The following is a 22,915-nucleotide window of genomic DNA, read 5'->3' as shown; positions in this document are numbered from 1 at the left end:
GTCCCATTCTCGTTCCCGGGTTTCAAAAAATGATTGATTTTCATGAATGAGACGCTCTCATCAAGTGGACCCACCTACAGCCAAACGGTGGCCTTCAGTCTGTTGACGTCATATTTTGGGATCCCCTCAGATCATTTGGAACCCTGAGCAGGCACTAAAACTGCACCTGGTACTATGAGCTAATGGAAAAGGGGCTTCAGTGGTCATGGCTGATTTATGTTTAGGGACAAAAAAAATCCTGCTTTGTAGTTTAATGTTTGGCGGATGCGGACGACAGAAGAGCTTTTGTTTCATCTTAACAACCTTTTAAGCAAACCCCTCAGTACGCAGATCCAGCTCTGTAAATTAATAATAGTATTGTTCTAATTTAGGAAGATGCTTTTTGACAGGTTTGGGAAATGGAAGCCCTCCGGCTACGACCGGTCGGTCTCCTTCTATTTGCTCTGAGGCGAAAAGATGAAGTGACGCCTGTGATGTCTTCGGAGGCAGATTAAGGTTAGTCAGAATCGCCTGCAGCGGCTCCACCTGCTTTGACGCGCTCAAAGGCTGTTTGTCTTTCCAGACTATAGTACATCGTTTATTTATTTGAATGTGTGAGGCAACCGCTCATGATGACTGTTTATTAATGAGGAGCATTAACAATAAAGAGCTGAGAGCATGTTGGGCTGTGATGGGTGAAGGAGGAGAAACCACAGGGCAGAGGAGTGTGTTTGAGACGGGAGGCGTAGCCTTCGATTTGTTCAACATTTCACTGTCAGATGGAGAATGGCCTCAATGAGGGTCGTCCCTCCCTCAGAGGAAGGTCACCTCTGTGCACACTGAGTGCATGAAGCGCCGGATGTTTGCTGTTTGTCTGTCTAACAGATCGTGACTGCTTTTCACTTCTGGCCGATCCTTCACAGATACGCCCACAGAGGATAGCGATTATCATTCATGTGATACTGTAATATGGCTGATTGGTGGCACAACACCACCCTGATGAGCACAGTGAGGATTTAGAACCGCTCAGGCAGAGGCGAGCCTCGAGCACGGAATGATTGAAAACCAAAGGATGGCAAAATTTCAGGTGTACCTTATTTAATAAAACAAACATATATGCACATGTTGAATGCAGAGTCAGCTGTTATGCGTTGCTGCCACAGAGGAACCTGAGAGGACCCGCTGATAGCAGCAGGAGATCCTCCTGCACCAAGCAGCATGGTGGTGCAGGACCAATCATCCACTTTGCCTTAGATAGAGTTTCCTCGTCTTTAGGTCTCATTCCCAAAGAGGAGTGGTTCTTATGTAGCACTTTATACAACTCGTCTCATTCACATAAGCACTTTTTTTCTATGCGAGTGCTTCGGCTAAGTTTCTTGCCCGAGTATACTTGGCATGCAGCCTGGAGTAGATGGGGATTGAACCACCAACCTTCCGATGAGTAGGTGACCTGCTGTACTTCCTGAACCCCTGCGGAGCTGACGGGAGCCCACACCGGCCTTACACCGTCAGTGGCTGGTCAGGCTGTTTCTGTATATGGAGCAGGTTTCTGTACATTCACCATTTACACACTGAGTTCACTGACAGCTGACAGACTCTTCTCTGCTATTTAATCTGCACGCAGACTGGAGGACAGCAGAAGACGAGCTGCCCGGCCTGACTGAGCAAGATGTCTTCATATTCCATCCATAAAATCCACTCATGATGTCGCTCTGCAGGTGAACTCTGGACAGTCGGGGACTCTAGCTCTTGTTTATCACCACCAGTGGGTCGCTCTGACCAGCAGTGATCTCACAGCTCCGTCACGCCGTGTGCTGTTTGTGCTCCATTAGGCTCAAAGCACAGCGAGGCCTTAAAAAAAATACATGACAAAATATAAAATAACATTCAACAGTGTAGATACTCTGAAACATGAGTCAGATGGAAAACTGGTACAAAAATATGTTTTTTGGAAGGTACAAGAAAGAACACATGTGCTTCTGCATATATGTTTCTATGTATGTATGCAAATATGTAAACAAAACAAAAGCACAGATTTATGAAAACATAAACAGGAAGTAACAGTGTGGGCTGAGTTTAAATAAGAGTGTGCTTCTTCCTGCTTCTCTTGTTAAAATATTTAATACTTATTGTTATTATTATTATTAATATTATTATTATTAGTGTAGTTCTGTTTGGTGTGTAGATGTGAAATCATACTCTGCTCTGGTCGTAAAGAAGCAGGATTTTTGTATTTACACCTAAAAACAAAAAGATTTGACGTCTTTTATTTGACATATGCTGGAAACAGAGCTGCACGCTCTGTGTGTGTGTGTGTGTGTGTGTGTGTGTGTGTGTGTGTGTGTGTGTGTGTGTGAGAGAGAGAGAGAGCTTCAGACGAGATCACATGATCGTCGGAGAGTCCGGTCTTCCACAGGCTGTAATCAGCTGCACGGACTCGCTGCTGCGCTGCGCATCCTTCGGGATGTTTACCATGAGAACGGGGGGGGGGGGTGTTCTGAGGGGGCCGGCGGCTCCAGCCACAATGATTTGACTTTTATTGAGCTCCTGGCGACGCTATAAAAAGTTCTTGGTGATGTAAAGGATGTGTCTGACAGGCTGCAGTCATCCATGATAGATGTGGTGAAAGTGAAGTGGGATCAGTCCAGGTACTGACATGACGTGAGCTTTGCGTGTCCATGTGTCTGACTGTGATTCTGCTGTGCAAAAGCAGAATCTTTTAAGAAAACAGCGTTTTTCTCCTTTACTTTCTCAAACTGAATGAAGTGAAAACACGAGCTGGATTCAGCCATCATGGCTGTTGAGTTTTTTGGAAGTAAAAGAAGCGTAGCACACGCACTGAAAGGCGAAGCCTCAACCCTGTAATCATCTTAATGACCAGCAGGAGGCGACTTGTTGGATCGTAAACCCGTGTCTATGAAGTCACTGCTCTGTGCACACGTTCCTGATGGGTTTATGGTCTCAAGCTAATTTCATGCTGAACAAAACATGTTCGGTTTGGAAATTCAGTGTCATTAGAGCCTAAAAGGAGAATAAAGGCTCACCTGTGAGCATGAAGAGGCCTCTGACCCCTCACTCGAAGGTAAAGCGTGCTGTGGTGCTGCACAGATGCTGAGAGAACCGGGGGCAGGGACCATGTGATGAAGGGGCAGGTCAAAAGAGTGCGTTAAAAGTGTCACCGCGCTGATGTCTAATTCATACACATTAGTGTGAACATGATGATGAGTGCCTGAAAGATGTTCTCGCTTTCAGCACCTTCATCATCCCATCAGTGTCACATGTGCACGTGCGGCGCAGAGCGAGGAGTCAGCCACGTTCTGGGTCGTTCAGTCAGCTCAGGAAATGAATGGAAGCAGCAGCAGGAGGAGGAGGAGGAGGAGGAGTGGAGGTACCGCCATCAAAGCTGAGGCTTCAGTGTTCCCACCCACTCCTCAGGTAACCTGGGTGTTACCAGTGTTCAGCATCCAGGACAAAACCATTCCCAACAACATCCCAAGAAGTCTGCCACACCTAAAGCACACCTGTAGATTCATCCACCCAGGCTCCGCTACAAGCGTGACATCACCTGAACCTCTGATGACCTCATGAGGAAATAAAAAAACTTTAATACCGCCACATGTTAAAATCATGTTTATTATTCCTGCAGCTGAAACTTCACACGTGAAGTCATAACTGAGGGATTATCACCATGGCCTCCATGGAGTGCACGGGAGCACCGTGCTCCACACAGCCGCCAATCACAGACACATGTGGTTCTCCAAACTCCTGCTCAGCAGAGCAGAAAGACGAGGAACCAGAGACAGATGGAGCCAGGAGAAGAGGAGGAGGGCAGGATGAGGAGGAGCAGGAGCAGGGCAGGAGGGGAGGAGGACAGGAGGAGGAAGAGGAGGAAGAGGACAAGAGGGGAGGAGGTGGAGAGGAGGACCAGGGCAGGAGGAATAGAGGAGGAGGAAGAGGAGAGGAGGGCGGGAGGAAGAGGAGGGCAGGAGGAGCAGAGGGAGGGGGTGTTTACACATACAGGCGGAGATGAGAGCGGTAAAGACGCCACTCTGGCTGCAGCTCACGGGCTCCTGGTGTCAGACACGATTGGTTGAGCTGCCTGCCACTCACGCCAATCCGGGGCGGGGGGCGGGGCTTGGTGCCCCGTGCCTCACGAGGGCACAGAACGAGCCCAGAGCGGGTCTGCACAGCTGCGCGCGCTGTCCGCGGTGATGGGAGCCAGCGGAGCGCGCTCCGTTTCTCCGGCATGTGCGTGAGCTTCCCCCCGCGTGCCGTGTGAGCACAGTTGGAGCGCGAGCGCTGTTCGCGGTGCTGAAAGCATCCAGAGGCGCGAGGACAGCAGCGCGAGGCTCTGACCGGCATGAGGAGGAGGACGCTGTCCGCGGCGGGCTGCCTGCTCGCGTGGAGGGTAGTGCTGCTGCTCAGGTACGACCCCCAACCCCCCTTACCTGTGTGTGAGGCAGGCTGAGGACTTCCTGTTGGAGTCACAGGTGCTTCAGGATGGAGCTGAACTTCAAACTGTGTTTGAAATGTTCATGAGTGAGAAACGTGGCAGCTAATGCTTTAATTTTAATGTTTTTATTCTATTTCATTTATTTTATATTTAGTTTTATTTTATTTTTATCGCTGATATTTTGTGTGAAGCCTCCTCGGTATAATTTGTTGCCGTACCTGGGATCAGGGTTATCAGTGACGGCGTGGGCAGAATGACCCTCGCCTCCGCTGGCGCCTATGTGTCACGTGACGCCTGACTGATTGAGGAGCCAGGAGTGGCTGAGCACGTGCGCGTGATGAAGCAGCTGTTAGTCCTGTAGTGTGTCAAACACAGGAGTGCTGCAGTTAAACAGCTTTAATCACCTGCACAGGTGAAGTCGTTAATGATTAGTAATAATTGGTTCCTGTTGTGGTGTCTGCTGTGGAGGCAGCAGTCAAGGCTGCTCCCTCTCAGACGCTCCTCACTCAGGAGGCGTCCAGGTCAGATGCCCGGGACGCCTCAGCCTTGACGACGCTCTGAGGGTGAAAACGTGTCGCTCATATCAGATTTCATTGATGTGGTCAGTCAGCAGAGCTGGTGGTGATAAGTGGGGGCAGACCAGCAGGTCCAGCTGTTAGTCCCAGCCTGCGTCCTCCCCTCGTTCATGAACCCCAAACACTTGAACTCCTCGTCTTAGAGCAGCGGCGTCAGACTGGGAGGTGCTGATCCTCATCGCAGCCGCTTCACACGCAGAGCTGCAAACTGTGATCAATCCAACAGAACCATGTCAAAAAGCAGACGTGGCGCCCTGACTCGCTCCGCCCCTTCACTGCGCCTAAAATTCTGTCCAGAAAATCTCACAGTTACTGTTTTAATCTGCAAGGGAGCGATGGCAGGCTGCTCGGGGCTGACGTGAACTTCTTATCTGCGTGTCTGTATCTATACGGTCTGTGTGATGGCCTCTTTACCGTCCTGTGGTGTGAACATGTGTAAACGTGCTCGTCACTGGCTGAGCCCACGATCATGTGACCACATCTCTGAGTCACACTTGCAGGGATCAGAGCGCACACTCGAGAGGCAGCCGTGGGACAAATGACTCCTTTAATAGGATGCAGTTTGATTCTGCTTCACAGTTTGTTCACTTCCTGTTTGGATAATTATGCACAACGATCAATATCACCAAACAGTAATGTGACTGATCGTGACCCGGCATAACTCTGAGGGGCAGCCTCAGAGTCTCACCAACTGGGTCAGTCCTTCAGCTCCAGCGTGACTCGTTAAACTCTCTCATCATTCAGTCCCAGTTAGTTTCCAGCCAATCCGCTGACAGCACGCGCTCACAGGCCATCCTCGCTCTGCAGGAAGTGCTCCTGAATGAAACGTCGCTCACACAGAGAGAGAGGTCTGTCCGAGGGAAATAAAGTCAGAAGAGTGTTCAGAAGCTTGAGCCGTCGGTGCTCTGATGGCTTCCTTTCAGCCAGCCTCGGCTCAACGACGTCTGTGGAGAAGCAGAAACATCCAGATCGCCGGCAGCCTCGACGATAGAGCTCAGGGAACGAGCTCACGTTCAGCTTTCAGTGCTGCGCTTTGACAGATGTGTCAGCAGCGTGGCTGCACGAGGAGCTCAGAGTTTATTTGCTTTTTCACTTATTTAAAGACCGAAGGACTGGTCCTGGATCAGTCTCCAGGTTTGCTGTAGGCCGGCACGTAACCCTCACATATTTATGACTTTGAGTCTTTACTGGTGATTCTTCATTTTTATTGATTTCTTGTAAGTTTACACCTTTAATCTCAGCTCATTATCCCCTTCCTCCATCTCTCTCTCTCTCTCGATGTAAGGAGTCAAACTTTTGTTTAAACCTGTTGAGCCTGAAGATCGACGAGTCTGGAAAACTGGGATCAGTGTCTGAAGTGTCACATGATCACGGTGAGGACCGGAACAACCCTCAGATAGGAAATAAAATATTCACATTGAGTTTATTCATCGAGTAAATGCAAACTGAAGGTTAGAGCCACATTTAAGGTGTCAGAGTCACACCAACATCTAAAAACCATTCCACCTTAAAAGTGGGTGAAAGCTGGCACGCTGCCTCCTTACAGCCTCTTTTCCTTTGGTCGTCTTATTTAAATTACCCTGTTTTTACAAACTCAGTGTTTCCTGTGGTTGTTTCAGATTAAAAGCTTCTCTGTGTTTCACATATTTTTCTTAATAAAGGCTTTTATTGTGAAACATTTAAAGAGACATGTCAAAAACTCAAAGCAGTTTTAACTTCAAGAGATATCAGAATACACGGGCTGATGAGCGGGGCAGTGGTTATAGAAAGAGGAAGAGGAGGACGTTGAAGCTTTAATCTTTAAAGTCAGTCTAAGATTGAATCATGCGGTCGGTTAGCCTATACTGGACTAATGTGTGCAAACTGGGCCTGAGGTCACACAGCTTTGGGAATGAGCCACGACTCAGCTGTGGCTGATGCACTGACGCTCGTTCAGCAGCTCGTACAGCCTCCTGTAGCAGCAATAACCTAAAGTAACGGTTTTATTCAATGACTCTCACGTGGACACAGATTTTCACCCATGCGTCTTCACAGCGTTGCTTCAGTTCATTGAAGTTGATGCACGGCTGTCTGAGGGTCACACACTGAGGTCTGGACTGGACCGTCGCAGCAGCTCGATTCTCTGTGATCCTTTATGGACAAACACCTGCAAACGTCAGCCGTGCTGTCGTGTTCTTCCCAGAGAGAAGAGGCTTTCTCCTGCAGCCCTTCCAAACGAGCTGTGAACTTTAACCTGTAGCGTGCTAACTGAGGCCTGTAGAGTCTGAGCTGGAGCTCTTTGGCACGATTGCAGCGTTTTGTAAACACATCAGAATGATGCAGAGCTGCAAACTGCCAAAGCTTCTGCTTTTAAAGCTTTGCTCACTGTTCTGCCTGGCTGGTCCTCACCCTCCCTATGGAAGCTGTGAGGATGACTGCTGTTTCACGTCACTGGATAAAGGATATAATGGATATCACATGACTGATATTGGTGTAACTGTAGCTACTGGTTCTGGTGGATCCTGTGGATTTACAGTTGATCTGCCTTCCGCGATGTGAAACTTGAGGCTCATGAGATTTTGTCTCTGAAACCACAAATAGTTTCTGTAAAGTCAGGCTGAGGCCGACTGATACTAAAACGATTTCCTGTTCTGTCACGGCGACTCTTCCTCCTCCCGCAGCCTCTCATCCTTTATTAATGAGCCAACTTTTAGATGGAGATACTCTTCTCTGCATTTTTTATTTTCTGCTCTGGAATGAAAACAATGGCGGTTTCCCAAAAGTTTGAGCGAGCTGTGCATAAAAGGCTGAACACAGGAGATCAAAGCTGCGGTAAATCTTCTTACAGGGTCACGGATGGATTCAGAGACAAAGTTTAACAGGCTTACGGTCTGTCATTCAAGAGCGCTGGATGGGCCGTCGCTCCTGCTTAATACCCAAAGGTCTGCTTTGTCTTTTTCCCTCCCAAATATCGCACAACAGACGCTGAAATTTTAGAGCACGTTTTCCTACCTTCACCATCTCTGTGAGCGACCAAGGGGAACACTTCACACTGACATGTCCACTACTGTAAAGGCTGTTTCAGGGAATTGAGTAGCATTTTCCTTAATTTCCATAATTTTCCTGCATAATGTAGTAAACATGTAGACTCCAGCAGACTCTTTAATGTTTCAGTACTCGCTGCTGCCTCCGTGCTCCGTTACAAGGCTCCGTGAGCCTCGGTGCTTTGCTTTGGTCACAATGACTTTTTCAGCACTCCAAGTGTTTCATGCAAATACTGGAAAAGAAACGTCCATCTTTTCCAAGAGATGCACAGACATCTGATAACTTTGCATACATGGATGAAAAGGACGGAGGTCATGGTGGCCTAAACACTAATACGAACACAGGAAGCCATCATATAATTTCAGTCCAGCTGTCGGGAAGAATGACATTAAAACAGCTGTTCTGTGTTATTTTGACAGTGACAGTGTGTCGCTGTTCCTCTGACTCACAGCCTGTATATAAACACGGATGATGCGTCACTGCTTTACATTAGTGAGGCCTAAATATGATGGAAATGGGCCCTGTCATCTCACACTGGGGAAGTCGAGCCTATAAAAACCCACAGAGTTAACTAACAAACTGCAGCCGCCTCCCAGACGCCCAGAACACAGCAGAACGTCCACGGCAGGGCGACGCTCACATTATTATCAACTGAACTGTAAAAATACTGATGTGAAAAAAGCTAATAAGAAGAAATTATGTTAGGGAACATTTAAGGTGCATTATATTTTTAGTGTCATGAGGCGTGTTTTAAAACCTTCCCCGATTCCAAAACCCTCCACACCTCTGAACTTCTTCCACTACGACCCGTGTTGCTTCAGTTCAGCTTCAGTGTCATTTGGGGAGAAAGGATAAACTTTGTAGGAAGGAGTGGGTTTGATTGTGGGTGAAGGTCATGTTGGCGTGGCCAAAAACCCCAGAAACTGTCAGGGGGGGTGGATACTGCTGACTCTGGCCACGTCCTCGTCCTTCAGCCTTCGACACCGTTCCCCACACCATCCTTCAACTTGCTCACCACCCACTGTGGTTACTGCAGTGGGTCCTGTTTGGGTTTTGCACCAGAGCCCTGGAGAGGCTCCAGAACTCAACTGCCAGGTTTCCAACATGCACTCAGCTCTGGGGTCACGTCACCCCCACCCTGACGGATCTCCACTGACTTGTGGTCAAGTCACCACATCACATATACGACCCTTCTGCTCACTTATAAATCTGTCAGCGACCCGGGCCTCAGCAGCTGTCTGAGCTGCTGCACCTGTACACGCAGTCCTCTGCCATGGGTCTGCTTCCTGTCCCATCCACAGAGCCTTCAGTGGGGCGGCCCCCACCCACTGGATCTGGAGCCAGCCGAGCTCCAAAACGCCTCATCACTGGACTCAAAACTCACCTCTTCCACAAAACGTTCAGACCTTGTTGGTTATTCATTCATGAATTGTAGTTGGCCCTAACTAAACAAATCTAAGTTATGATGATGATGATGATGGTGATGGTGATGGCACTACCTTTCAGCTGAATCTTCTCCTGCAGATGTTACAGTAGAATCAGCGCTGATGTTCAAACACGGGTGACGAGGAGTTCGTCCGTGTGCGCTCTCGACCTGCTGAGTTTGTGGTGTCAGTAACTAGTCTGAAGTTTTAATGGATACAACATGTTGGTCATTTTGGTCCCACTGAAGTCAACAAGCCAATAAAGCAGAATATTTACTACCGTAATGCAGTAGTGCTTCTTCGGGAGCTTCTCCCTCCAGTTTAAGAAAACGGCCTCAGGATTCAGATCGGACCTCGCTAACGTGTGATCGACTCTCCAGGCAGCTTCTGAAATGCAGAAGTGGTGCAAAGCTGCACGAGGAGAAGACCTTAAAGGGGAGCTTGGCCAAATTTCATGTTTTTGTTAGCTGAGCTACAGGACACGATGACTGTCCTGAATGATTCCTAGGTTCCTACTTCAGATTTCGTCCATCATCATACCCCGTGGAAATGTCAAGTTTATTTACGCTTCTTCTGACTTTATATTTTTCTCCCTTAAACATGCTTCTTAATATGTACTTTATACTTGCTTCAAAGACTGCTCTAAGTGTACATACGGAAACATGTCATGGCGGTTTATGTCAGCCCAAGGAGGATGTCACAGGAAAATAGTCGACACTCCAGAAACCGTTCCCGAGGCTCCACGTCGGGTTATCTCTTGCATTAGCACGGGGGAATTAAAGCAGAGCTACTTCATGAAGTCGGTGTTTATCTCCCATTTCACAGCTCCTGGGAGTTCATAATTCAACAGTCCAGCTACAAAGATGCAAATATACACAGATACAGAATGAGATCATCTGAGCGTAGATGGCACCAAACATGATGAAACATATTTCACCTGCTGACGTGCTGCAGAAAACGCTGCTCCCAGCTTTTAATGCGTTTCCTGTTAATCAGAGAGCAGCTGTCATGATTACATTAATGAAAAACACGAAGGAGCACATCCTGCCAGTGGTCGACGTTGGTCTGTTGTGTCAGCTTAGCTTTGTGCAAATAGACCGTTTAAAGACTTCTTTGTGTCTGTGGCTAAAAAACGTCACTGCCGTCCCATTTTATGATCAATGCAACTGCAGTAAATATAATACTCAGCATCAGGATGCATATTCAGACGTGAAGCACACATTCACATGTCGTCAGCGCATGCCTGAAAGAGGCACAGGTTACCTTAGAGGTGATGCAGAAGCTCCTTGAAGTTTTAGGATGGCTCCAAAAGCTGCAGTAGCAGCTGAGCGTGTGCAGGAGGGATTGTCTGGTTGTTGAGTCGTGTTTTGTGCAAAGGAAGCTTGTTTCCTGTGCCCTGACTTGCTGTTACCCACAGTCTGTGGACGAGGGTAGAAAGGAGAGCGCCCAGTGAATTTACTGCTTCGTGCTCAGCTCTCGCCTCATCACAGCAGACTGCTCAGTGCACACGGGATTGTTGGCAATGTCAGAGAATCAATATCAGACAGTTTCAGTGACCTTTGAACTAGCCCACCCCGCATGCTCACATTACAGTCGATGCATTGGGTGAAATTATGGGCTCCCTGAGGATGGTCCTACGTGTGGACTAGAGGAACCGGGGATTGAACCGCTGACCTTCTGATTGGTAGATGACCCGTGGGTCATGACCCAGCTACAGTGAGTGAAACTGGGGGAATAAACGGAGACACAACCCACCGGTGATTACAGGGACCTGGATCATGTCCCGAGTGTGGGGTATAACTGTGAAAAACGTGTGTCCGTGGCCCCGGAGCTGCGCTGCATGATAAATATGACTGAAACAACACTTGTTACTGCTGAAGGAAACATGTGGAAGTTAAGTGGTGCTGCGGCTGGTTGTGTGTACGTGGTGACGGGGGCGGGCGGCGGGAGGGGGCGGTCTCTACGCTAAGTGAACATTTGGCCGGGGGCAGCAGTCGACCCCGTCCCTGTCACGGCACCGGGCTGTCCTCGCTGTAATGCCAGAAAAGACCCCAGGGGGAGCTGCAGAACGTACGCGTTCATCTAGCAGCTAATTAGTATGAACAAGTTCTACAGCGGCAAACGGACCAGAGAGGCTTCAAATTAACACGAGAGACACGAAGAGAGGAGCGTAGGCGGGAACCGTTTTCACCTCACAGCGGGGTCAAGTGTCTGCAGACGCCTCGGTTCACAATCACGTCAGACCGGCTCTGTGGGCGTGACGCCCGAGTGACGAGAAGGCCAGACGCAAAAACGAGAAAGAGGAACGCATGCTTTTGCGCCGTCTCCCCCAAAACAAACTGAGGTGAGTCACATGACTCAGTAAGCCCCTCCTCCTGGTTCATCCAATATTTATTGATACACTCATTGACTGACACCAAACTAACCAATGTTTTTATTAAAAAAGTCCATTTCTAAGTGACCGTGTGTGACGAGCTCATCCCTGCCACAGCTGCTGACCTTTAATGACTTTTATAGAAAAATGAATAATTCCTTTTCAGAGAGAATGAATGTGTTTATCAAGAACAGGGGAAATATGACGCCTCAGCCAGATAACGCAGAGCTCACAGGGTTTACATCACACTGGGCAGTTATCAGGATGTTTAGTAATGCACCTCTGGAGTAGAGCGCCTCACAGTTTAAAATATTAACCAACCAGATGTGGCTTTGCTGGTATTGCTACTAGAAAGAGGCGGCGTGGCTGGGAGGTTTGAGGACGGTGTACGATGGCGGCTGTAACACAGAAACACGCTCCTCGAGCACCGGCAGGTTCATGATTATTAGAGGATGAGCTCTAATGTTGCATGAATACTGTAGTGGTGCTTATCAACGTCAGTGCTCAGAGGCCAGCCCTCCAGAGGAGCCAATCCAGCTGTTCGCACTGCGGTGGGCGGGTCAGAAATAGCCTGCAGCTGTGGTAAATGACAGGGCCATGAAGAGCCTGCACTGATGATCAGATATTCAGAATCTGAAGAGCAGTGCTGGCAGAACTGAAGAACCAGCTGACTGTACACAGAAGTGCTAAAATAACGGGCCACTGGCAGACGCCATAATTAAGTCATGTGCAGGTGAAGCAGAAGACAGACATGCATTCATATTTCAGGCCGAACATCAGGCCCAGTTTGTTTGTTCCTCGGCCACAGCAGGAAGTCATCCGTGCAGGATGGGTGTTGTTCTGCTCGGACGTCGGCTGCGTCTCTGCTGAAGTGCAGGAGACACCCACAGAAGTGATTTCTGGTGTTTGCAGCACCTGCCTGATGTCAGCAGCAGCTACACGGCACTAAATCCTTTCTAAACCCTCGACTGGTTTCAGCGACATGATAACAAAGAGTCTGATGACCACGCTTTGAGCTCGGGTTGGCTCAGGTCAGAGACGCGGTGAACACATCAGCAGGAAGTTAGAAATTAAAGCTTGATGCTTAACTTTCCGAGTGTTTTGTGGTAAACTCAGGACGTGAGACGGCGTGGAGCGCTCAGAGTTTAAAGGGCCGCGTGTTGATCTGGGTCCGTACTCTGAGTGGCGTCTCTGTGAGTGCCGCTGTCCCTGCTTTTATGTTTAATGCACTCTTTGTCCTTCTTTTTCAAACCAAAGCACTCTGCCTTCATTTCTTCTGCTCCCTCTGCTCGTCTTTATGTTTGAAGTATCACTGCTCAGGACACGCGCGTCCTTTCTCCTCCTCTCTGATGGTTCCTGTCGTCTTTGTTGGATGAGCTGTTTTTGTTCACCATGGTCAGCGTTAGCCTCGCTGTGTTTCTCTGACACCTGTTTTTACTTCCTGTCTTTATGCAACCCTCTGGGTGTGAGACCGCCTGAAGAGGCAGCGAAGTGAGCAAATATAATGTGGAGTGCCGGGTAATAAATAAAGTTTATTCATATGCCACCAAGTCACAGCAGCAGTTGCCTCAGAGCGCTTTATATGGTAACGTGGAGACCCGACAGTAATACCAAATGGGATAAAGTGAACACAGAACTGAAAGGCTTGCTGTAGCAGGCTGTGAATGTGGGATCGACTCACGCTTCATGTGGACACCACAGGAACTGCAGATTTAAATTCAGGACTTGTTTTGTACGTTTAGCTGTTGGGTGAAAATGTGACTCGGACTGAGATTTTATCAAAACATGATTTTTTTTATTTAACTAAAATATCAAATAACATGACTGCATCACACTCACAGCAAAGTTAGATTTAAGGTGCTCGCAGCACACTGAGAGATTATTATTAGCTTCACTGTTTCGGGCTCCTTTTAAATATGCTTTATGAAAAGTTCTTAAAGCATAGTGGTGACATTTAGTTATGGTGACATTTAGTTATTACCCAATAATTAAATGTCACTGTATTTTGGCTGACATTATGATGTAATTAAATTTACCTACAAACCCTCACCTGTAGGTTCACTAATATAATCAGATAACAATCCAACATTTACAGGACAGAAAGAAGCAATAGTGATAAAGAAATAATTCTACTGTAAGTAGTTTTAAGTAGCGTGGCCCCGCCCCTCCCTGAGCCTGGTTCTGCTGGAGGTTTCTTCCTGTTAAAAGGGAGTTTTTCCTTCCCACTGTCGCCAAAGTGCTTGCTCATAGGGGGTCATATGATTGTTGGGTTTTTCTCCCTATGTATTATTGTAGGTCTACCTTACAATATAAAGCACCTTGAGGCGACTGTTGTTGTGATTTGATGCTGTATAAATAACATTGAATTGAACCAAAACAAACAAAATTTGCCCATCGTGCTGTACAAAACCATGAAACTGTGGAAGTTATTTAAAATGACTTACAGTATAATTGTTCCTCGTGTCTTGAATTGTTACTGCCTTATTCTAGTGTCCCGGAGTGTTTGTAGGTAAATATAATTACTTTGTTATTGAGTTGAAATGCCCTTTAATTCCAGGGGAATTGCACCTTTGTGCTGCCAACTTTTAATCGATGATTTTGAAATCCTGTTTTTCACAGCCCACACACCGGGATGACGGATTACTGACGGTTTGTCATCAACGTTATTTTCCCGTCTTGCTGCAAGCGTCTCTCCTGCCGTGCTGACGGAGACGGGCGTTACATAATGGGAGGGATAAGCCGAGGTCTCCCAGGCGCTCGGTGCGGCCAGATGCAAAGGGCCTCTTCTCTCTGTCTCTTCGTGTCGGCTTCACGGGGCCGTGTTGTTGCATAATCAGAGAGCTAGTTATAAATAATTCTGTCTTCAAACCGATCCTCACCAGGACGCTTTTTAGCATCGTGGTGGGTGAGAGCGGGTGACGTGTCGTTGGGATGTCCAGATGAGTGCAGATGTTGAATCCTGTGGGGTTTGTGATAGCTGCTGCCTCCATAAGAAACATCTGTAGCATCTCACCGTATCGCTGTTTACTGGGCAGAAATACAGACATGCCGTGCACGCTCAGCTCCAACGCTGCCAGTTACAGAAGGATATCTCCAGCAGCTGACCATAATCCGTCAGCTGATTAGTAGGGCGGGATCAATATGAGCTCAGCGCCTGTGACCAGCAGGTGCAGGAAGGTTTACATCATGTATGTCTGTGAAGGTTCTCAGTCATCCAGGTCATCGTAGTCAAAGGAGCTTGCAAAGAAAAGCGTCTGGACTTCTTTAACTGAAGAAGCAGAGAAGCTTCTTCAGTTAAAGAAGTCCAGACGCTTTTCTTTGCAAGCTCCTTTGTTTACATCATGTATGCAGGATTTCTTTTTCCCTCAGCTCTCTGCGTGTAAAACTTTGGCTTTTGTGGCACACAGAGGCCATTGCCATGTGGCTGCTGCCTGATTAGCTTTATGTCGTGTCAAAGAGACGCGAGTGTCAGGCTTTGCCCTCTTAAAAAAAGGCGCTCAGCAGCCAAACGTTGTGAGGATGGAAAAGCTGAATGTACACAAGCCCCTTTAATAATATCTGAGTTTGATACCTGATATAAATCTAAGATGTTCACTGTTGTCATTATTTTCCATGACATGTGAATGTTGAGACAGTTTCCCTCACAGTGACTGCTTGGCTGAGTCCAGTAAGCTCTTATTTTGAAAGGTCCGGTCCTTCCCTGTTCCTCCTGTGCTGTGTTCATTCCTGGAAGTGTTCCCGAGGCCAAGCACTGATCTCCATCACAGAAACCTGTTTGTAATGCAGTACTGCCTGAACCCTGAAGGTGGCGTGCTTTCAGTTAGTCCCCGCGCACAGAGACTCCTCCTTTGACGTCATGATGCTCGATGATGGTTTTCACAGAGAAGAACAGTATTCTGACATTGTTCCTCAGGTTTTTTTGCAGATTGGTGAACTTGTGTCCACCTTTGCTCCTGTGAAGCTCCGCCTCTTTTTATACCTGATAACTGTTTATGATTACAGCCAACATAATAAAATGTCCCTCCAGCTGTTTTATTTTTAGTAACTCATACTTTTGTTGCTCATATTTTTCTTAAAATTCTGCTTCTTTAATTCCCATCGATGGGATTTTCAAACCATTACAATTTCACACATTCTGCCAACTTTTTCGGTTGGTCACTATAATCAGCAGGGAGTGTTTCTGATTGGCTGAATCTCCACCAGCTGGCAGTCTCACCGAGTTCTGGGTAACAGCTCACGGACGAGTTCTGCCTGCTGCAGGTTCTGATCAGAGCGACCATCCAGCTCACAGACGAGCTTCAGAGTATAATAGAGTGTGTGCGTGTGTGCGTGTGTGTGTGTGCGCGCGCGTGTGCGTGTGTGTGCGCGCGTGCGTGCGTGCGTGTGTGTGTGGGCGTGTGCCAGTTATTGAGCAGCTCACTTTAAATGAATGCTGTCTGAATCACAGGAAACATATTCAGCTGCTCCCTGGAGGTTCCTTTTGCGTGCGCGATGGTACTTCCAGATTAAAGGCTCATCCAATATTGATAAGGATCAGCTCTTATGCTGTGCCCGTCTCCATCACTTGTTACTGTCCTGTTGTGTTTCAAAGCAGCAGAAAGCCAGAGGAGGAGGAGGAGGAGGAGGGATGGTGAGAGGTGGAGTTGTGAAGAGTGGCGAGGGGAGCAGAACCAAAGATTGGGAGAGGTATCGCTACAGCAACCTAAGCAGCTTAACGTCTGATTGAAGATGCTGTAAGCCGACAGCTGAGCGTGTCACTGTTAGTGGTACCGTCCAAAGAAAGACGCCGGGTCACATGATGATCCTGAAAGGAGTGGATCATTCTGCAGCGCCTGTGGGCACGTGCACAGTTTTGGGTTTAATGCACCTCTGGCTCTGTAAAAACGGGGCGGTCCCATCCTGTGAACAGTGTTTGGGTGCTGCGTGGCTTCAATCCACAGCTGAATGTTGGAAGGCTGGCATGAAGACAAGGAACCAAGTAATCACCGTCAGACGGCACCTAATGGACCTGAGACACACGCCATACATGGTGCTGGCACGACTCACACACTCCTAGCAGACAGTGTGTGTATGTTTCTATACACAGTGATGAAATCAGTTTATCTCTGTTCGGACTGAAAGCCTCAGGTTTGGCGTGTTAGTTTATTTGCAGCTGGAGGCATCACACCTGGCTGACAGGTATGATGTCACACAGATACCTGCTGATCACATCCTTTAACATCCTAGGATTTAACGGTGCACCAAGCTGGAGCTCTGCCTTCTTAGACGGTGTGTTGGTGCAGTTGTGCTGTTAACATGGGCATCTATGGGCCTGACTCCCAGCTGCCTCTGGTGGACGTCACAGGAACTGCAGGTGCTTCAGCTTGGCTTCATGTTGCAGCTGTGGGAGATTTGCTGTTTGGTATAAATCCAGTGAATGTTACCTGAATGCTGACATGTGGTGCTTTAATGTCGCATGAACTATTATAGAAGTTGTTAAAGAAACTATTCCTGCAAACAGGCGATGGTACGGTCGGCCTCAGTTTGTGACTAACATGAACTGACTGAACAGTGAGAGGAGGCTGCTGACCTGCTGCTGCGTGCAGTTCAACTCTGCTGTTTTCTTTGTGAGGTCTAAATGTTGCTCTCGTCTCCCTCAGCTCATTTCAAATGAATGAGTTGCAAACTGTTTGTCCTCATGTCTTTGCTGTCGCTGCTGCTGCGAGATCATCTTTATTGGAGGAGCTGAAAGCGCGATCGAACCCACGGTAAACAACCACGTTGTGTCTCAGACTGTGGAAGCTTCGTCCCCGCTGGGCTAAATGGAAGCTAATCCAAATGCCACGGTGAAGGTTGATGATCCTGAAACTACACTTGATGTAGCTGTGTGTGTGTGTGTGTGTGTGTGTGTGTGTGTGTGTGTGTGTGTGTGTGTGTGTATAGAGTTATTTTTGGATATGTTCCCTCTTGTCCCAACTGACAAACACACATGCACAGGAGCAGTTTCAGGATCATCAGGCTTTACCTTGGCATTTAGAAGCTACTACCCATTCACCCCAGAGTACACACACAGATCTGTATAGTTAGTGTTAATTTAATCCTAGCGGTGATGATTGTAATTAACTGTGATTAACATGACGATATCCTGTGACATTAATGGGTCTGCAGCACACGCATACATCACTTACATGAGAGGACAGCTCATCAGCCAACACACATCACACACAGTGTTAGAGGAGCGCACTGAGCAGCTTTGCTCTAAGTGTGCACATGCATAATAAATACATAATAAACTGAGTAATTCAGTGAATTATTGGCTTTATTCTATCACTTTGAAATTGTAATATAATTGTTGGACGCCCTGTTACTACAGTGACCTCACAGCAGCCATGTTATTGGTCACATGATGTCATTTAAAACACTCCAACAGCACAAACATGGTCCAGAGGTCCAGTAGAGGTGAAGCTACAAGCTACAGCTACCTGTGTCACCATCCACCTGTCAGTCAGAGAGGCCACACCCCTAATAATCCAGACTTTAAGCCTTGATACGATTTACACAGGCGAGTTATATAAATACCTGCCCAGGTGTTCTGAAGCTATAGTTCAAGAATTATACATTTCACTAAAACTAGATGTGAAAAAAACTTTAAGTTAAATTTTACTTAAAAGAGACTAGACTCTAAAAAAAAAAAAAAATTGTTAGCTTTAGGCCAGTAAGGTGAAGACCCTACTGTTATGTGACAGCTGTGTGCAGGCAGGAGTGGTAGGAGGACCCAATGTGCAGACACTCGGAGGTGGAAAGTAACTCAAACTCAGATTTATTGCTAAACTCAAAAGGTAAAAAACAAACTAAACACAAGGAGCACCAAGAGGGCCAAAAAACAAAACACGAGTCCAAAACAGAAACCAAGCCCGAACAGTTCAGGGGGCCGACCGCGCGAACGGCAACGGCGGGCAGACAGTTCAGGGGGCCGGCCGTGACAATGACGATGTCCAGCCAACAGCCTGGAAGGTGGCCGGACAGGACGAGGACGAGCAGGGCGGACAGGACGAGGTGAGGCAGGACCAGGCGACACAGAGGCAGAAGCAAAGGTTGCTGCAGGCGAGGATGAAGAGTCTGAAGTCGGACCAAGTGAAGCTGAAGCTGTAGCTGAAGCCGGACCAGGCGAAGCTGAAGACTCGGAGGCTGGACCAGACGAGGATGGCACTGCAGGCGACGAAACAGATGGTGGCGCTGCAGGCGACGGCGTGGGAGCCGCAGATGGTGGCGCTGCAGGCGACGGCAGCTGGACGGGCCCCTCGGACCCTCCAGCGGAGACGAACAAAGGCTGGTGCGGTTCTCCAGAACCCCCAGCGGGAAAAACAGATGAAAGCCGGACGGGCCCCTCGGACCCTCCAGCAGGACCAGGTTGCAGAACAGATGACTGAGGAGAGGAGTGGCGGTGGCGAGGCTGCTGTTTCCTTCGGGATGAGGAAACAGGAACCAGTGGAGAAATGGAGACCTCTCCTCATCCTCCGACCGCATAGCCGCCAGGAAAATGCAGGCGAACAGACAGGGAAACAAGGTCCCGGCTGATGTGTGGAAGGAGAGGAAGTCCATGGCACCGTAGAGGCAGGTGGGGAGTGTGTGTCACACTGGGGCCGTGATGAAGAAGAGTTAGTGAAAGAGAGAGCGAGCTCACTAGCCCTGACTTGCTCTCTCCACGCAGCTATGGTGCTGCCGAGCTTTGTGTCCTTAGCGAACTGGCTAAGCCGGGGGTTATATCGAATGATGGCATCCACTGCACTCAGCCCAACTGCCATGGTCCTTAAAACTGGGGACTAGGCATTGCGGTCGAGCAGGCTCACCATCCGCTCCATCTCAGCGTTGTACTCCGAGCTGAAATTGTCTGCGGGGTCCATGTTCTGGTCGCGATCTTCTGTTATGTGACAGCTATGTGCACACAGGAGTGGTAGTAGGAGGACCCAATGTGCAGACACGCGGAGGTGGAAAGTAACTCAAACTGAGATTTATTGCTAAACTCAAAAGGTAAAAAACTTGCAAATAAACTTACTCAGACAGAACACACAGCAAGAAGAGGGTAGATCGCGACACGGACACAGAGAAACACAGGGCTTAAATACACAGAGGGAGCAATCAGGGAATGAGTAACAGGAGGGAAACACAGCTGGGGCAAATCAGGCCTAACGAAACAGGGGAAGCAAAACCAGATACATTAACATAAGACACGGACTGAACTAAAGACACAGACTTACACGCAGACACTGCAACAGAGGGAACAGAGACGTGGGACCAGGGCAGACACAGACACTGACTGGACACGGGGATACAGCAACTAAGGATTACACAGAGACATAAACCATAAGACAGAACTCTAACAAAGAAACCAAAGACTAGAAATGATAAATAATATAATAAACTCAAAACGCTGGGTCAACGACTCAGGCATCCTAACACCTACAATAATACATACAAATAAAAACCCAACAATCATATGACCCCCTATGAGCAAGCACTTTGGCGACAGTGGGAAGGAAAAACTCCCTTTTAACAGGAAGAAACCTCCAGCAGAACCAGGCTCAGGGAGGGGCGGGGCCATCTGCTGCCACCGGTTGGGGTGAGAGAAGGAAGACAGGATAAAGACATGCTGTGGAAGAGAGACAGAGATTAATAACAGATATGATTCGATGCAGAGAGGTCTATTAACACATAGTGAGTGGCTGGAAAGGAAAAACTCAATGCATCATGGGAATCCCCGGCAGCCTACGTCTATTGCAGCATAACTAAGGGAGGATTCAGGGTCACCTGGTCCAGCCCTAACTATATGCTTTAGCAAAAAGGAAAGTTTGAAGCCTAATCTTGAAAGTAGAGATAGTGTCTGTCTCCCGAATCCAAACTGGAAGCTGGTTCCACAGAAGAGGGGCCTGAAAACTGAAGGCTCTGCCTCCCATTCTACTTTTAAATACTCTAGGAACAACAAGTAGGCCTGCAGTGCAAGAGCGAAGTGCTCTAATAGGGTGATATGGTACTACAAGGTCATTAAGATAAGATGGGGCCTGATTATTTAAGATCAATCAGACATAAAGCTAACCACAGCTGTTCTGGAGTTGCACAGATTTGCCTTTAGTTTTTCTTCTTGTGGTAAAAAATTGCTGTCACAGCTTTGCTGATGATGATTTTATGGACATGATTATTGTTTTTTGTTGTGATAATTCCTAAAAACAATCATACTGAAAAAGACAAAAACTGAAAGTAACCAAACTAAACTGAGTTAAAAACAAAGATCAGGTCAAAGCTGTAGTTAGTCTGTTGTAAACATTTTAACTCTGGGCTCGCCTGATTGGTTTATTCCCACAAACACATCTGGACCAGCTGCTGTGTCATCACTGAACACTCGTCCATGTCCGTGACGTTTGAGTGGTCAGATCCACACTCTTCAGACGCTCACAGCGCTCCACAGCTTGTGGTTTCCACCATTTCCTGCAAAGGTCAGAGAACAAATGTCAGCTTTTATGTGAAAGCTGATCAGAAGTGACACGGTCAGCGACTCCCACGGTTCAGCTGAGTGTCGCTGCACTTATTGGAGGCGTTGTCCTCAGTGTGTTTGTGAATCTGCTGTCCAATACTCATCGAGTGTCAATAACTGGAGTCAGTTTATAACGTGAGCGTTTAATATTGGTCAAAGTCGTCGTGCTGTGACGATGCCGTGACCATTACGTGTGCTGTGTTTCAGTGACAGCGTGGCTCAGTGTAAGGAGCTGGACCATGCTGCGAGGACACGCCAGGTCCCGATGTCTCCCTCTGACTTCCTGGACAAACTGATGGGGAGGACTTCTGGCTACGACGCCCGGATCAGACCGAACTTCAAAGGTAACTACAGAGACGTCCGTGTTTACCGCAGGAAGTCGTTTGGCCTGTGAGGAAACGTGTTCACGCGTCGTGGGCCGAGCTGCTTGATGCAGACGGCTCCCAGCGTTCGTGACTGAACTTTGAATCAGCTCCACGTGCAGTCTGCAGCTCCGGCTTCACAGCGAGCCGGCTAAACATTCATGATTACTGATTACGAAGCACCTGCAGCCGTGCCACCTTCACTTTCTCCTCCTTCAGACACAGAAACACACCCAGCTGCCACAACCGTTAGTACACACACAGCGCCTGATTTTATTCATGCGCTCCACATTAGTTCATATGCAAAACCAGTTCTAACAGCGACTGCTGCAAAGAGAATAAATAATATTACTGGAGAGCATATTTCCACCAATCAGAGAGCGTGTTTGTGTTTGTTTCTATGCATGGAGGAGGACGCTCATCCTCTGTTAGAGTCTGTCGAGCCTACAAATGAGTGAGAAGCGCAAACGTCTTCTCTGTTATGTGAACATCATACACATCTGCAGAGACATGAACATAGAGGTGAAGGCGGGACTTCCTGTTGAAGTAAAGATTACAGAGAGTGTTAAAATACACGAATACACGAGTGAGCAGTTTAATGCAAACTGGATTTAAAACGATGTTCATGATTCACTTTCTGCCTAAAAGAAGAAAAACATGAGAATAATTTGCATTTCGTGTCGGGCATGTCCCACAGCTGGAGTGAGAAGTTTGGTCTGTCTGAACTCACCTCAGACTGAAGTGAAATCTAAAATATTTCTCACTGATTGTTGATTCACAATTAAATAAATGATGAGTTTAAAATCTTTCCTTTGACTTTCATAACTTCCTGCAGTCTCACAGGAAAACGTGACGTGGCTTCTTTGTAGAGAAGTAGATCCACTGTGGATTTGTTCTCCGCTCCACCCGAGCGCTCAGATTTATCCAGAGAACAAACGCCCCCACCCTCCAACCTCCAAGGCCACGGCCTCCGTCAGTGTAGGACAGAGGTTTTTCATCGCGTTGTTCATTTGTGACCATGTGATGTTCAGAAGAAAGTTCAGTAAAACCTCCAAAGCTCCTGAACATCAGAGCAGACAGAGGATGTAAACCACAACTGGTTGGCCCAGGCATACGATCACTAGATGCTACTTGTAGTTCTTTTCACACATTCCTCCACCCGTTGCTGTGCAGCTAAGACGGAGGCAGACGTGCTGGATGCATGCTACATGGTTCA

At 47.8% G+C, this 22,915-nt stretch overlaps 1 protein-coding gene across 2 annotated transcripts in view; it reads left to right on the top strand.

The window, feature by feature from the left end:
• The first annotated feature begins 4,050 nt into the window (after positions 1 to 4,050).
• The window catches only part of glra3 (glycine receptor, alpha 3), a 57,561-nt gene continuing 38,696 nt past the window's right edge, over positions 4,051 to 22,915 (top strand). Inside the window, exons 1-2 of one of the 2 annotated variants that reach the window (XM_019360551.2) lie at positions 4,051 to 4,404; positions 21,545 to 21,681. In XM_019360551.2, the coding sequence (XP_019216096.1) occupies positions 4,340 to 4,404; positions 21,545 to 21,681 (202 nt within the window). In that variant the 5' untranslated portion in view covers positions 4,051 to 4,339. The remainder of the gene's footprint in view (positions 4,405 to 21,544; positions 21,682 to 22,915) is intronic. The other variant, XM_019360552.2, reaches the window with a different exon arrangement.

The sequence above is a fragment of the Oreochromis niloticus genome, linkage group LG6 (genome assembly GCF_001858045.2).
Source record: "Oreochromis niloticus isolate F11D_XX linkage group LG6, O_niloticus_UMD_NMBU, whole genome shotgun sequence".
Taxonomy (NCBI): Eukaryota; Metazoa; Chordata; class Actinopteri; order Cichliformes; family Cichlidae; genus Oreochromis; species Oreochromis niloticus.
Note: the sequence above shows the minus strand (reverse complement) of the source record. Positions and strands in the feature narration are given on the sequence as shown.